The sequence below is a fragment of the Bufo bufo genome, chromosome 6 (assembly GCF_905171765.1).
Source record: "Bufo bufo chromosome 6, aBufBuf1.1, whole genome shotgun sequence".
Lineage (NCBI taxonomy): Eukaryota > Metazoa > Chordata > Amphibia > Anura > Bufonidae > Bufo > Bufo bufo.
Genome location: NC_053394.1, coordinates 399,713,063 through 399,729,970, shown reverse-complemented (window position 1 = coordinate 399,729,970; position 16,908 = coordinate 399,713,063). Strand labels below are relative to the sequence as shown.

Sequence of the window (16,908 nt, the reverse complement as noted above, 5' to 3'; positions counted from 1 at the left end):
CCAAGCTCCCTCTAGTGGTGGCTACAGGTTATTATCTGGGATTTAAAGGGGTTGTCCGAGTTCAGAGATGAACCCGGACATATCCCCATTTTCACCCAGGCAGCCCCCCTGACTTAAGCATCGGAGCAGATCATGCTCCGATGCTCTCCTTTGCCCTGTGCTAAATCGCTCAGGGCAAAGGTATTTTTAGGAGTTTCGGTAACGAACCGGGCTCTCCATGGGGCTGCCAGGAAGCCTGGTGACATCACCGGCACTGATTGGTGGGCTTTAGCGCTGCCCTAGCCAGTAGGGCAGCGCTAAAGCCCGCCCATGAGAGCCGGTGACGTCACCGAACACACTGCTGGGCGGAAGCCTCCGCCCGGCAGTGTGTTATGATAAACAAAAGAGCCCGTGCCCTGCGCAATCTAGCGCAGGGCAAGGGAGCGCATCGGAGGAGCCCTTAGGGGTGCTGCCTGGGTGAAAATAAGGGTATGTCTGAATAACCCCTTTAAGTTGCAAACTAACAGAAAGTTCACCTGTAGGCCTATGGCAGTCAAGGAACTCTTAATTGCATACATTTAATAATTATAATTTACTGCTCTTAATTGCCTTTCCTTTCTGTTGCATGACATGTTAGTTAAAAAAAGAAAATGACTACCGTACATCCCTGCTTAAGTTCTTTAAAGATAGAAAGATGTGATTTTTGGGTAAAATGTTTCCCACATTCATAAATGACTTTTTCCATTGTGAAAGGTTTTCTGATGATCAAAAAGATATCTTTTCCGAGAAAAATATTTTCCGCATACTGAACACAAATATGGCTTCTCGCCTGTGTGAATTCTCCAATGTCTAACAAGATCCGAATTCTGAGTAAAGCTTTTCCCACATTCTGAACACACGTATGGCCTCACCCCTGTGTGAATTCTCTGATGTGTATTAAGATTTGATTTATCGAAAAATAATTTCCCACATTCAGAACATGAAAACGGCTTCTCTCCTGTGTGAATTATCTGATGTTTAAGAAGATTTGATCTTCTGAGAAAATTTTTCCCACATTCAGGACATGAGACAGGCTTGTTCCCTGTGTGACTCCTCTGTGCCTTCTCTTCAATGTGCATCTTTTTATGAGCAACAAGAGTTTTTTTGAAAGCAAAACGTTTCCCACATTGCGAACATGAAAACGGCTTCTCGTCTGTGTGGCTTCTCTCATGTTGAAGAAGTTCTAATTCATGGTTAAACGATTCTCCGCATTCTGAACATGAAAACAACTTAATCTTCGTGTCAGCTCTCGTGTCAGAACTTCTACCACTTTTATTTTGAGTTACAGTCTGTGATGAATCAGAAGATTGTACCTGCGGAAATATATCAAATGAAAGATCTTGGCTGTGAAGGGCTGACGGTATAGCTTCATATGTTGCTTGGGTACTATCATGAGCAGTTGCATCTAAAGCTAATGTAATCCAATGTTCATCTGAGCTCCTGGTACAGTCATCTGCAAGAATAAAACAGATTTTATTATTGTGAGCAATATAACCAGATCCATTTCTATAGAAAAAGTTTAATACAAATTGCAAAGTATAGAACAAAATTCAATTATTAATGTAAGACAGTGGTGAGAAAACAGATCACAATCTAGCGGAAGACTTCAGAGCAAGGACCAGTAGATTATGTTCAGGCACAAGGCTGTTCTTTTCCAGTTTTCCACTTCTTCACAGGTTTATGTTCTTGACGATCTCTACACTGTTCTATTGAAATTCTCAGTGGAGAATCATGAAGGATTTGCAAGTCGGAGCTATTAGGTGGTATCTCTTTGACACACATACGTGGAATCCTTTTCGAGGAATAAACCAGTCTACAATGACAAGCTCACTGCTTATTTTAAATTAGGAAATACTTGCAATCAGTGTCCCCCTTCTTGTTTTTATTTTGTATATGTCACGGTTCCCCCAGCCACTGCTGCCCGGTCTACTGGCAGTCTATGCTGATGTTGGAGCCCTGGGCCAATGAGGAGGTACGCTGGGGCTCCCGAGCATCAGGGCTTGCGGCCAGCATCTCCACTCGGTGGGCAGGCACTCTGGAGTCAGCTGCCTTTCTTCCGTTTAAAAGGCCGGAACCTGAATATGCCAGTGAATTTCTTGTCCTCTGGCTCCCCTTACTGTTCTCTTGCATTTAAGGAAGACTTCTTTGCTTAGATTTCTGGATTTGGTATTGCGACTACATTTTTGGCTTCTGGCGATTTGGTATTGTTCTGACTTCGTTTGTTGTTTTAGTTTGCATCTGGCGTATTTTGTACTTCATTTTACAACTTAATACCCTGGTTATGAGGAAACCCTGTAAATGGTTGCAGAACTTCCCCGACACCAGGGTGAGGATTATGAGATAATTAAAAAAGCTCTCATCTGAAATAATACCTCACCCAAAAGGTCTATCAAAAAATATAGGACTTCTTGTGGAACTATTATCAGCTACTCTGATGTGGTAAATGGCCGGAAAATCAATATTCAGCAATGGATCCATGGATTGTCCATTACTATCTTTGAAAACTTGAAGACCATTTTCTAGAGATTTTTTTCCTCGAGGTTCTACCCCTTTATAATATACCAACCCTGCATTTGAAATTTGGACACCTCAGCAATATTTGTCCTGACAAAAGGACACCCACTTACCAAAACCACCTGTTTCTAACCAGCTGTTTTGTTTGTGAGTGGGATAAGGGAAACCCATTGACAATTTACTGTTACAATAGTTTTGAGACTAAAAGACACTGGTGCTGAAATGATACTAGTCTGTCCCAAATGTGTGTCTTCTGAGGATATAACACTCGGGAAAGCCCTGATTGTCACTGACTAGTTTGAAAGAGTCAACCTTGCCTTGGCTATGGCATGGGTGTATTTGTACTACAATGCAGGAGAGGGATTAAGTTGGAGTGTCTGAGAATATTCTCACCAATGTCTTACTAGGTTCTGATCTGGGATGGTTATGTTGCTGATGACCTTCCCAGCTCTACTGAAATGTGTAATGTTGATAAGTTAGCATGCCTACTTCTTGATCGCATTGAACCCTGCAATAATGTAAAAATGGTGTTGTTAATGTTATATGTTACCATGTAGAACCCAGTAAGGCCACATAATTGGGAGATGCTGCTGCAGGAATTGGTAGTGCTTGTGTACCTAGTAATACCCTATAAATACTGCATGTCATGACCATTTTAACATGGTATATGCCCAGGGTAACCTAGAAGACCTAGCGGGCCAGGGTCCAACTTCTATATCTTCCAAAGTTTACCGCTAGAGTTTCCATACTCAGATTTCATAACTCTGCGTTCTTGACACTAATTTCCTATATCTTGGGAGTTAGCTGTCTGACAGCCCAGAAAGATCTATGATAAACGCAGTAGGCCATCACTGCAACTCTTCGCTTAGCCACAAAAAATGGGAATTACTCTTACTGGCAATTCGGTTTCCATGAGTCCCTTATGATGGTACCACCTTGATCTCTTTAGGGGCTGGAACAGACTAAGGTTAAATTTGACCCCACCCCTCATCCAGAACATACCCACCAGTGTTTACTAAATGACTACAGTCACCAATGATAATCTGCCAAACCAAGAAATGTATTGTATTACCATCATACACCAGGCAGAAACAAAGGGAGGTATAAAAATATGTGCAATCATGGAGGAATAATGGAAACAGTTTATAGGTATAGCAAATTCCCATTTTCCATTTTGTCCCCATGGCAGCACCACCTAGAGATGTCCCAGATTAGTAATTAGGGAGAGACAATGGCCTGGAGAAGAAAAATGTTTTAAGTTTTGCAAGTGTAATCTATAACGCTTTAGGAATGTATGGAAATTGCTGCCCTACAAATTTGTTGTAGAGGAGCCCCAGCTCTTGCAGCTGAAGAGGAAGCAATGGTTCTTGTAGAATGGCTTTTTTCTCTCTCTCTATATAAACATCAGCAATTGTGGATCAAGAAAGCTACTTTATGAGAGTGGAATTTGGACTGACAGAGTCCAGGGGTTCAAATGGTAGCCCCATTAGTGCCCAAAGAACTAAATTGAAGTCCCATTGAAGAATACAATTCTTAATGGAAGGTCTCAGTCTAGATGCAGCTCTGTTCAACCTCTGTATCCACCTGTACTTCATCAAATTAGTCTCAAAGAAGACACTCAAAGCCAAGATCGATACTTTGAAAGTGCTGGGTCTCAGTCCTTTTTAATACCCTACTGAAAGAAAACCAGGATCCTCTGAATAAGGATACTTTCACACTTGCGGCAGAGGATTCCGGCAGGTAGTTCCGTCGCTGGAACTGCCTGCCGGATCCGTCAAAACACATGCAAACTGATGCCATTTGTCAGACGGATCAGGATCCTGATCCGTATGACAAATGCATTGAAATGCCAGATCCGTCTCTCCGGTGTCATCTGGAATAACGGATCCGGCATTTATTTTTTGCAGTCTGAGCATGCGCAGACCGCAATGCCAGATCCATTTTTCCGGAACACTTGGAGCCGGATCCGGCATTAATGTATGTCAATGGGAAATAATGCCGGAGCCGGCATTCCGGACGGATATAAGACCGCAGCATGCTGCGGTATTATCTCCGTCCTGAAAAGTAAAAAAGACTGAACTGATGCTTCCTGAACGGATTGCTCTCTATTCAGAATGCATTAGGATAAAACTGATCAGTTCTTTTCCGGTATTGAGACCCTAGGACGGAACTCAATGCCAGAAAAGAATAACGCTAGTGGGAAAGTACCCTTACTAATCTATATTGATTTGGGGGACCATCACCTTATCCTACCAAGAACAGAACCTCTTCCAGATCTGAAGGTTCAGTAGATGGTCGAAGTGACCAGCTTCCTACTACCCTGAAGAGTCTTTATTATGTTATCCTAGAATCCTTTCATTTTTATGAGCAACCTCTAAGGATTTAAAGCAACAAGCTGCAACCTTTGGTGGTCGTAATGAAAAAAGGACCCCGATGTAGTAGGTTCTTGCTCTGGGGTAGAACCCAAAGGGTCTTCCAGGGCCATCTGTTTCAATGATGGTGGGAACTACAAGGGGGGCATTATACCTCACGGCGGTATTATGGTCTCGCAAGACTTCGGTGAAGAAGTTCGGCTTTTGATTCTACGACTTTAAAAACATTTTAAAACAGGAATCCGAAGTCGGCTTTGGTTACAAGGTACCAACTGGTACCGAAGCTGACTTCGGATTACGGTTTTAAAATGTTTTTTAGTTGTAGAATCATAAGCAGAAGTTATTCAATGAAGTCTCTCAAGACTTCAGATTTTACAAATTTAGCTTAGGCCGAATGGAAAGGACGTCTACATCAAGGGAGATATCACTGGATTAATAGGTAGGTGGTGCTGTAGTCCTCTGTACGTGTGATAACGCGAAATGTAATGTCCATTAAAATATGCCTTTAGCACTGGGGAAGGGGTTAGATTGAGAATTTGACACATCTGCATTAAGATTTTCGCCCTGAATCTTTTGAGACCCTAGCAATACCTCTGATTTTCACAAGTCCAACCATGTCCATGTGAAAACCTGCAACGTAGTAAATTCTGGTACCTGGGACGCACTGCGGTGGCAAGGGGTCCACCTGCGGTCATTTTCACGGGGCAGTGCTTAACCACTATCCCTAGTATGTCTACAGTTGGACTTCTGAAGGAACGAATCACTAGAAGAGGAGGTTGAGAGTACAAAGAGAACCTCATCTCTTCCTCCTAGACTCTGGTGACCACCATTCCTGACACTAATAGCTCTGACCTTCCATCCTCCCTCTCTTATTTGGGTGTATGTCTCCATGTTCTGTTCTGTGTCAGCACACAATAACATTTTATGTGACCCTAATAGGAGCTAATGGTTCCTCACTCTCAAAATCAGAATCACATTTTCATCCTTATTTAATTTATATTTTGGCTGAAAAACCTTACAGAATACAGACCATAAAGAATTCAACATAAAATTGTAGTATTCAGTGAAGGAGTAGAATCTGTTAGTCTTCTCTGCTTTATTTAGTGGTCACTACTCACCTGGGCGGTTATCTGTAGGAATGTCCTCTATATTCTGCTCATCACCCTTCACATATGTCTCTGTAACATATATAATGTTCAGATCTTCACTCGGATTCAGAACCTGTGAGTCAAATAATGGAGAGGTCATCATACGGTTGGAGAAGTTATGGGGAATGTTTCATATGACTAGACTGCTGGTCATGACTGCCTGCTACCGCTGCCTCCGTGCACCGCTACTTCTTTCCGGACTGCTTCCACCCTGCTGACTCACGGCTACGTTACCACCCTGTTGGCTCATCCACTGCCTCACGCGCAAGCTGCCACCTTCTTCTCCTGATGATGATAATAAAGCTCCCTCTTCATCGTCCGCCACTGTCTGCACGTCACTTAAGTTACCCGGGGCCACGTGCCTGACTGCTCGCAACAGCAGCTCCCATGCAAAAATCATCGTCGCTACTTGCTAGTCTACCGGAGGAAGTAGCGGATCTCTCCTCCTCACCTGTCTGTCGGACACACTGTACCATAACATTAACTGCAAGGGTAAAAGAGCAATAGTACCAGGCCACAATTTCGCACCAACTCCGCAACTACTGATTGACACATTAGGCTACTTTCACACTCGCGTTTTTGCTGGATCCGGCAGGGTTCAGCAAAAACACTTCAGTTACTGATAATACAACCATCTGCATCCGTTATGAATGGATCCGGTTGTATTATCTTTAACATTGCCAAGACGGATCCGTCATGAACTCCATTGAAAGTCAATGGGGGACGGATCCGTTTTCTATTGTGTCAGATAGTGTCAAAGTTGAACGGATTCGTCCCCATTGACTTGCATTGTGGGTCATGACGTCTTGCTCCGCATCCCATGTTGGAAAGAAAACCGCAACTCCAGTATGGGAACACAACCAAACTGAACAGAATGCATTTTGGAGCACTCCGTTCTGTTCAGTTCAGTTTTGTCCCTATTGACAATGAATAGAGACAAAACGGAAGATTTTTTTCAGGTATTGAGATCCTATGTCGGATCTCAATAACGGAAAATAGAAACGTTAGTGTGAAAGTAGCCTAAGTGTAAAAGAATTTGAACACCCTAAAATGTGTAGTATCAAACCAGATTTGTGTCAAAAACACAGAACAGGTGCAGATCTTTCCATTTCACCTTATCCCTGAGTAGGCTTCACTACTGGTTTTAGCTGACAAAAAATTATAGTAATAACTGATAAAATAACTGAAGTGTGAAGTCACCCTAAAGTGTGTACTATCCGGCCGCTATTTCATCCGCAACTACGGATTGAGGCATCGAATTAAGTGTAAAAGAATTTGACCTCCCTAAAAGTGTGTAGAGAAGTGTTCTGCTTCGGTGAACGGTGGCCTTGGCGACTAAAGCTTTTCAGGTTCTGTGGCCTTTATGGTGTGATCACCTCTAGTATCTTTTTTTCTCTCTTAAGCCCGAGGAGTGAGCTTTCTTCACTCGTGCAGCATGCCAGACCGCAAGTACTTATATATAAACTAAATACACCCCAAAACTGGTTGCATCAGACAGCAAATTCACCCCAAAAGCAAGGATGAATGGACGTAATTTTATATATTAAAGGGTAACTGTCATATTTTTATTTTATTTGCTAGTTTATTAGAGCTAGGCATGTACAGTACAGACCAAAAGTTTGGACACACCTTCTCATTCAAAGAGTTTTCTTTATTTTCATGACTATGAAAATTGTAGATTCACACTGAAGGCATCAAAACTATGAATGAACACATGTGGAATTATATACATAACAAACAGAAAATATGTCATATTCGAGGTTCTTCAAAGTAGCCACCTTTTGCTTTGATTACTGCTTTGCACACTCTTGGCATTCTCTTGATGAGCTTCAAGAGGTAGTCCCCTGAAATGGTTTTCACTTCACAGGTGTGCCCTGTCAGGTTTAATAAGTGGGATTTATTGCCTTATAAATGGGGTTGGGACCATCAGTTGCGTTGAGGAGAAGTCAGGTGGATACACAGCTGATAGTCCTACTGAATAGACTGTTAGAATTTGTATTATGGCAAGAAAAAAGCAGCTAAGTAAAGAAAAACGAGTGGCCATCATTACTTTAAGAAATGAAGGTCAGTCAGTCAGCTGAAAAATTTGGAAAACTTTGAAAGTAAGGGCTATTTGACCATGAAGGAGAGTGATGGGGTGCTGCGCCAGATGACCTGGCCTCCACAGTCACCGGACCTGAACCCAATCGAGATGGTTTGGGGTGAGCTGGACCGCAGAGTGAAGGCAAAAGGGCCAACAAGTGCTAAGCATCTCTGGGAACTCCTTCAAGACTGTTGGAAGACCATTTCAGGGGACTACATCTTGAAGCTCATCAAGAGAATGCCAAGAGTGTGCAAAGAAGTAATCAAAGAAAAAGGTGGCTACTTTGAAGAACCTAGAATATTACATATTTTCAGTTGTTTCACACTTGTTTGTTATGTATATAATTCCACATGTGTTAATTTATAGTTTTGATGCCTTCATAGTCATGAAAATAAAGAAAACTCTTTGAATGAGAAGGTGTGTCCAAACTTTTGGTCTGTACTGTATACCTGAGTTAGTCTGTCAATGATTGTCAAAAGATCTGTAATTACCTTATAATAACAGTTTTCATTAATGTCCTCTGTCCCTTTCCACTGCCTTTCCCTTAAAAGATAGTTGCTACGGCTTGTCTGTCTCCGGCTAAGAAGACAGAGGGGCCGCCTTCACACTGCATGCCTGCATTAGGCTTCAGAGTGAGGAGGCGTGTCTCTCAGTAATCCAATCTGATTGGCTCGCAGGGAGCTGCTGGCTACAGCAAGTGTGTATGGGAAGTGAGGGAAAGCAGTTTTGGCCTCAGAGAACTGGCAGAGGAGCCATCTTGAGAAGGTCCTCATATTGTAAATGTTTAAACAGCCGTAAGTAAGGGAAAAACTCAAGGAAAACAGTGGTATGTGAAGAAAGTGAAGATTGCTTTATGCATAATGCTTCACCAGCAGTAACATATGCTAAAATAGAATTTTCGATGAAAACATGACTGTTACCCTTTAAAATAAATACACCCCAAAACTGGTTGCATCAGACCACACTTTCACCCCAATAACAGATGCTAGGATTACTGCAATTACTGTTTAAACCAATCTAAAATCTCAAGTAATAGATCACTTTGTATCCCCAATTAGTGCAGCAAGGTGTAATAGAATAGCCCCTATTACCCAGGCTTTACACTCTCCTATTGGTCCCTGCTTTCTCCCTACAGTGTGGATAATGCCTCCCTATCCTTTCCCTACACTATGAATAATCTGTCTCTGAATTGCTCAATAGTAATATTTTTTTTTAATAAGTCTTTCCTGATCACTGTCCCTAGTGCCTGACACGTCTCTCCCTGCACTAAGTTCACTGTAAAATGGCAGAGACCAGGCATGAGGAGGCTTTTTATAGAGCTGTGACATCACAGGGGCTCACTATTTGCCGATTGGCTTCACGCATGGCATTGTGGGTGCTCCCTCGTTCCCGGGCTTATTACTTTCACTTTGTAACATGTGCAGCAGCCATTCGTTAACACGAAGTGCTAGGAAATTCGACTTTGGGACAAATTGAGTTTTTACTGAAATTCAGATCGAATTCCACTTCGTCAACTTTAATTCGCTCATCTCTCGTCGGAACCATGGAAACAAGCAGGTTAGAATGTGATGGAAAAATGAATCCAGCCAGCAAAGGAAGCAATATGGACGATCACAATACATTAGTAAGTGCCTTGTATTCACTTTCTCTACATGATAAATGCCATTTGCTGAAGTGACACAACCCCTTTAAGGCCTCTTTCACACGAGTGATACGGATTGTGTCAGGATCTGTTCAGGGATAAAATGGTTGTTTTGCACACAAGCTCACTTAGTTTTGTCCGCCATTGCGTTGAGTTTCTGATTATTCCATCCGGATTGCATGTGTATTTTATGCGCAAAAATTAAGAATAACAATCCACATCTCCGAGCAATCATCAGTGAAATACACATTGCATCCAGACGCCTTCCTGCCTTACGTTTTGCACACAAGCCCCATTCACTACGAAGGGGCCAGAGCTGCGTGAAAACTGCACAATATAGAACAGGCTACGATATTTCCTGAACTCAGAGATGATTCGTGAAAAACGTACTCATGTGCACAGAGCCATTGAAATGAACGGGTCAGGATTCAGTCCGGATGCTCTGCGTTTCCCTTCGTGCAGTGCATGGAAAACTCACCTGTGTAAATTTAGTCTAATGCATTAACATCAATCACTTATGGAATCCTCCACCCCGAGGAAGAGTTAGCGCAGGCCGGAGTCACACTTGGGGGGGCCTCTTCAGTTCTCCTCTTCTGCCTATGGGGGGGGGGGGGGGGCAGTCTGGCTACTGTAGTGTTCAGGCTTCAGTTCTAGGCTAGCCTGGGCCCAGAAGCAAGAGGTGGGCAGGCCTGTAGTCACAGTGCTCCTAATTCCTCATTGGCACTGCAGGAGTGTATGTGACTGGGCGGATTGGTGGAGTAGTAGTTTCTGCTCACTGCTGCTCCACAAATCAGCTGAAGGGGTCACGAACGTATGTGTGGCCCATGCCCGTATTGTGGCCACAAACAGAAAGGGTCTGCAATCCACAACATATGGAGCGGAGGCACGGATCGGATGCCCAAGCTGTTATTATGGGATATCAGAGTATATATCAGGAGGGGGGGGGTCGTTGTAAGAGAGGATTATAACAATAACTTCCAGCATGTCCAGGTCATTATTATGGGATAGAGGATATTGGAGAGAGGGGTATAAAATGAGAGGACTACTATATTAACCCAAATGTTTCTCAGGCTCACCACTTTTCCATTGCTCAGCCCTGGCTCCTGCACTGATCACATGACTGTGATGTCATCACAGGTCCTTCACTTCTACTTCTCTCCACTGCGGAGCTCTGGCCCCTCTTACACTGATCACATGATGGTGACACCACCGCAGATCCTTCAGCTCTTGCAGTGTAGCAAATACAGAGCTGATCCAGGTTAGTAGTCACTTCTTTTGGGCCTTTGCAAAACACCACAGCCCCTCACCCCACTCCCTACTTCATGACAGGTTACCTAGTTAGCAGGGGGTGGGTGGTCAAGTAAAAATAAAAATTTAAAACTCTCTGGCACCACCCCCTCTGGTGCCTATTTGGCTCTGATAACAGAAACTGAATGCTAAGGGTCACAGAAAGAGGAAATTATCCACCAAAGGAATGGATGACAGATGTGTGACATTCAGGTAGATAGTTGATGAATGATCAATAGTTTCCATTTTGCAAACAGCAAGGCATAAATGACGGTATGGCAGGTTATAATGTCACGTAGATAAGATAAGGGAAGGAAACAGAACACGGCAAAGCAAACAAAACAACTGACTAGGCACCAAATGCTAGGGAACAAAGGGGTCACCTCCAAGTAATCCCTAAAAGACTTTCCCTAAGCTGCTATGCCCATGTGCATATCTCAATGGTAGATATGCATATGCCCACGTACCTAAGGCTAAAACACACTGAACCAAACCCTCAGCTGTAGGGAAGAGGGAAAGAGACTTCGACAACCGAAGGAGCGAGCGTCTCCCTAGAGGCCTGGACAAAACAGACACAGAAGGAAAAAGGGAAAAGGACTTATCTAGAGATGTATTGGCGCAGATGATCCACCAAACTTCAGAGCTCACACAAGGCAGAACTATAACCCACAAATGCTATAGGGAGAGAGAGGAATAAATAGCCTCACCAATTACCTAAATAACAACACCTGGGAGGAGGTGGGATTTTGCTCAAACCCACAACAAAACAAACTGTCAGATCGAGTTACGTGCAGCAATTCTGACAGATCTCCTCAGAACACCCACAGGGCAGGGCGTGACAGCTAGGTGATAACCATGCCTAGGTTCAGAAGCAAGGCAAATGCATAGCAACTGCCCACACAAAATTTGAAACCAGGTGAAAATGAAACAACAGAGTCTGTTGCTCGTAACAACAACCTAACATTATAAACGTCTAACTAAATTTCCATAGCCTGCAAAGGAAAACATACACCAAACATGTTCTTAACACAACCATATCAGCAATATGGCCACATTATCAGTTTTTGGTAGGGTGGGCACCTCCACTGCCAGTTATCAGACACCAATATCTGCAGGTCTTCTGTATAAGTCCAAAGGGTTCCCTATCCCAACCAGCAGTCTCCATAACCAGAAAACTGTGAGAAAAACCAGACAACATGTAATATCTATGGTCAGCTGTAATCTTGCAATCTCCACCTTTCTTATTATACTAGGATAAAACAAGACTGAACACAAGGGGACAGATTTATCATTACTCTGACAGCTTATTCCAATCAGATTTATGATCGGCCCTTTAAGACTGTGAAATGTGGTTTGACCGTAGCAGTTTATCAGTCAGTAAGCAGCTTTACAATAGTCGCACGTCTTTACGAAAAGTCGCATGTTCTTGTAAAAAGTCGCATAAGATAAGCATGGTCCGCACTGGAGTGATTTTGCGCATTATTTTGCAACTTTTTAAATGGTAACAATAGTAAATCTGTCTAGAGATTCATTGACATAAGAAAACATGCCCACTTTCAAAAAACTGGCGAAAATAGTGCAGAGCCAATAAAAGTCTCAAATTTTTGCGCAGTTTAAGCGATTGCGCAATTTTTTTTTAACTTTTTCACTCCATTATTCTGACTTGAGCTATCGATAAATCTGGCCCAAGATCTTCACAACCTTCTACAGATCATAGAGGACATTTCATGAGACCTTATCTTAATTTACCTGATCATCTGGTGGGATATTGTGATGTTCTTCTGACCCATCCTGTGGAAGAAGAGGACTGGGACATCTCTCCGATGTTCTTCTCTCTTTCTTAACTGTAGGAAACACATCCAGTGACTGAATTCATTCCTTACATACAGATAATGAGAGGACATGTGGATTTAGTCATGTCTATTACCTGTTGGTGTGAAGGGCCGGTGATCCTCCATCATGATGTCCTTATCTCCATCTACCTGATCATACTGTGGGACATTGTAATGTTCTTCTGAACCATCCTGTGGAAGAAGAGGACTGGGACATCTCTCTGGTGTTCTTATCTCTTCCTTAACTGTAAGAAACGCATCCAGTGACTGAATTCATTCCATACATACAGATAATGAGAGGATGTGTGTATTTAGTCATGTCTATTACCTGTAGGTGTGAGGGGCCGGTGATCCTCCATCATAATGTCCTTATCTCCATCTACCTGATCATACTGTGGGACATTGTAATGTTCTTCTGAACCATCCTGTGGAAGAAGAGGACTGGGACATCTCTCTGGTGTTCTTATCTCTTCCTTAACTGTAAGAAACGCATCCAGTGACTGAATTCATTCCATACATACAGATAATGAGAGGATGTGTGTATTTAGTCATGTCTATTACCTGTAGGTGTGAGGGGCCGGTGATCCTCCATCATAATGTCCTTATCTCCATCTACCTGATCATACTGTGGGACATTGTAATGTTCTTCAAAACCATCCTGTGGAAGAAGAGGACTGGGACATCTCTCTGGTGTTCTTATCTCTTCCTTAACTGAAAGAAACGCATCCAGTGACTGAATTCATTCCATACATACAGATAATGAGAGGATGTGTGTATTTAGTCATGTCTATTACCTGTAGGTGTGAGGGACCGGTGATCCCCCATCATAATGTCCTTATCTCCATCTACCTGATCATACTGTGGGACATTGTAATGTTCTTCAAAACCATCCTGTGGAAGAAGAGGACTGGGACATCTCTCCGGTGTTCTTATCTCTTCCTTAACTGTAGAAAAACACATCCAGTGACTGAATTCATTCCTTACATACAGATAATGAGAGGACGTGTGGATTTAGTCATGTCTATTACCTGGTGATGTGAGGAGGCGGCGATCCTCCATCATAATGTCCTTATCTCCATATACTTGATCATACTGTGGGACATTGTAATGTTCTTCAAAACCATCCTGTGGAAGAAGAGGACTGGGACATCTCTCCGGTGTTCTTATCTCTTCCTTAACTGTAGAAAAACACATCCAGCGACTGAATTCATTCCTTACATACAGATAATGAGAGGACATGTGTATTTAGTCATGTCTATTACCTGTTGGTGTGAGAGGCCGGTGATCCTCCATCATGACGTCCTTATACAGATCTTTGTGTCCTTCTAAATACTCCCACTCCTCCATGGAGAAATAGATGGTGACATCCTGACACCTTATAGGAACCTGACAACACAATGATACAGTCATCACCCAGATCCCTTCATAGCGTTCCTGTATAATATCCCAGCATTCCCAGCAGTGTCACCTCTCCAGTCAGCAGCTCAATCATCTTGTTGGTGAGTTCTAGGATTTTCTTTCTATTGATTTCCTCATGCATCAGGGGGTGAGGTGGAGGCCCCGTCATTGGGCTCAGTTTTCTTCCCCATCCTTCAGACACAGGGTCCTGACAGCGCTCATTAGAGGTCTTCTTCACTACTGTGTAGTCCTGGTAATGGAGAGACTATGTAATAAATATCACTCCATACATTTCCATAGTCCCTCACCTCTACTGTCGTGTCCTTATAGGATAGCTGCCTTACCTCTGGTGGCATTAGAAGCAGAGCTTGTTAATATACCATTTGCATCCCTTTCTTCTCAAAATGGCCTATAAGTCTCCTCACGACGACTAAGGAGCTCTCTCCCCAAGGAGAAATAGTACCCCCCAAATCCTGACTTAGGCCACTCACCCAGTTAAGCCAGTATTCTCTGCTCTGCACTGATTAGGGGCAATCACCTCGAAACAGCTGTCTGCAGATGAGGTGCTGGCTTATTTATTATCCAAGTCAAGTCTCAAGGCCTATTTAAAGAGTCGAACATTGACTTATAGGATGGCTGCCTTACATCTGGTGGCATTAGAAGCAGAGATTGTTAAGGGCTCATTTGCAACTTTTTCTTCTCAGAATTCCAAAGGAGCATGTATGGCCTATAAGTCTCCTCACGCCCACTAAGGAGCTCTCTCCCCAAGGAGAGATAGTCCACCCCCCAAATCCTCAGGATTTCTCACCTCTCCAGTAAGCCGGAAGAGGATCTCTAGGGTGAGATTTATTATACTCTCTGCCATCTTGTCTCCGTCCCTATCCATCCTTGACGTGTCAATCAGGAGAAGGATCTTATATAGAAGATATCCACTGAGCAGATCCTATATTGTAGGAACCTGAATGGAGAGAAGATGAGACAATGTAAATGCTAAAAAAAAAAAAAAAACAACTTGTAAAACACATTAACTGGAGATAATAAGAGGAGACATTGGAGGAGATAATAAAGTGTAGATGTTGTGTTCTCTTCTTTTATAGGGAACACAAGGCAGAAGCACCATGTGTAAGGTCAAGGCAGTTTCAAAATATATGTCAGACTTTCACATGACCTAGAACCAATGAAAGGTAAGGCCACATCAGTGATGCCAGTATGAACAGCACGTGACCACCATAGACCATCATAGGCCTCAATGGTCAGGTGACATACATACTGCCATTGCAGCTCCAACCAATGTTGTCTCTGCAGTGATGTAAACAGACTGAAGGAGACCAGAGGAGCTTCAGTGCTGGAGCAGTGGAGGATTCTACAGGTTCTTATCTAGACACACATCGAGATGACGGATTTTGTTTTTGACAGCTCATCCTCACGACCACATAGATAATGCAGTTTAGTAGATTTAGGTTACTTTCACACTCGTGTTGGTGCGAATCCGTCATGGATCTGCACAGACTGATCCGTTCAGATAATACAAACGTCTGGGCAGTGGCGGATCCAGGGGGGGGGGGCAACGGGGCAGTTGCCCCCCCGCGAGCTGGCGGCGGCGGGGCACAGGGAGATGAGCGCTTCCATTGTGGAAGCGCTCATCTCCAGTCATCTGTATCGCCGTCCTCACGACAGCGATACAGATGTCTACGCTGCGGCAGGGGAGGGAGAGGCGTGTCCCTTTCCCTTCCTCTGATAGGCTGCAGGCACTAGGTCGGCACAGGGGGGTAGGGGGCTATTATTGCTGGCACAGGGGGGAGCTGTTATTGCTGGCACAGGGGGGAGCGGTTATTGCTGGCACAGGGGGGAGCGGTTATTGCTGGCACAGGGGGGAGCGGTTATTGCTGGCACAGGGGGGAGCGGTTATTGCTGGCACAGGGGGGAGCGGTTATTGCTGGCACAGGGGGGAGCGGTTATTGCTGGCACAGGGGGGAGCGGTTATTGCTGGCACAGGGGGGGGGCTGTTATTGCTGGCACAGGGGGGGGGGCTGTTATTGCTGGCACAGGGGGGGGGGGCTGTTATTGCTGGCACAGGGGGGGGGGGCTGTTATTGCTGGCACAGGGGGGGGGGCTGTTATTGCTGGTACAGGGGGGCGGCTGTTATTAATACTGGCACAGGGGGGGGGCTGTAATTGCTGGCACATGGGGGCTGTTATTGCTGGCACAGGGGGGGCTGTTATTAATACTGGCACATGGGGGGGCTGTTAATACTGGCACATGATTTGGGGCACTATAGGGGCATCTACTGAGGCCACAAAGAAAGCGTATTTTATATGGGCGCTCTGTACAGTACAATGTTATACTGGGACATAGGGCTGCACGATAAATCCAAAAAATAATCGAATCGCGATAATCGGCAAATGCGATATGGCGATTTGGCCGACCCGAAAATGCCGCGATTATATAAGAAGGGGCCCCGCGCACATAACTGGCTTTGTGTGTAAAGTATTTTACTAGTGTGTGAAACAATCTCTCTCCTATTGATAACAGGTCCAGCCTCTGTACTCACTGTCACTATGAATGCACTACAGCGAGCGGCAGCGAGCGGGCCGACCGGCGCGTGACTGACGTC

The 16,908-nt window shown here is 44.0% G+C and overlaps 1 protein-coding gene across 5 annotated transcripts in view; it reads right to left on the bottom strand.

The window, feature by feature from the left end:
• The window catches only part of LOC121004464 (oocyte zinc finger protein XlCOF22-like), a 125,976-nt gene extending 111,770 nt beyond the window's left edge, over positions 1-14,206 (bottom strand). Inside the window, exons 1-6 of one of the 5 annotated variants that reach the window (XR_005779715.1) lie at positions 14,159-14,196; positions 13,951-14,074; positions 13,691-13,716; positions 13,458-13,607; positions 13,280-13,374; positions 6,023-6,125 (exon numbers count right to left, since the gene is read on the bottom strand). Coding sequence is in view for 1 of the 5 variants with exons in the window: in XM_040436695.1 (XP_040292629.1) it covers positions 6,023-6,125; positions 13,280-13,374; positions 13,458-13,607; positions 13,691-13,840; positions 13,925-14,074; positions 14,159-14,192 (682 nt within the window). In the remaining 4 variants the exon portion in view is untranslated. Of the gene's footprint in view, positions 1-6,022; positions 6,126-12,813; positions 12,909-12,991; positions 13,032-13,279; positions 13,375-13,457; positions 13,608-13,690; positions 13,841-13,924; positions 14,075-14,158 lie in introns of those variants that run through there. The other 4 variants (XM_040436695.1, XR_005779716.1, XR_005779717.1 and 1 more) reach the window with 4 other exon arrangements.
• Positions 14,207-16,908: the final 2,702 nt, after the last annotated feature.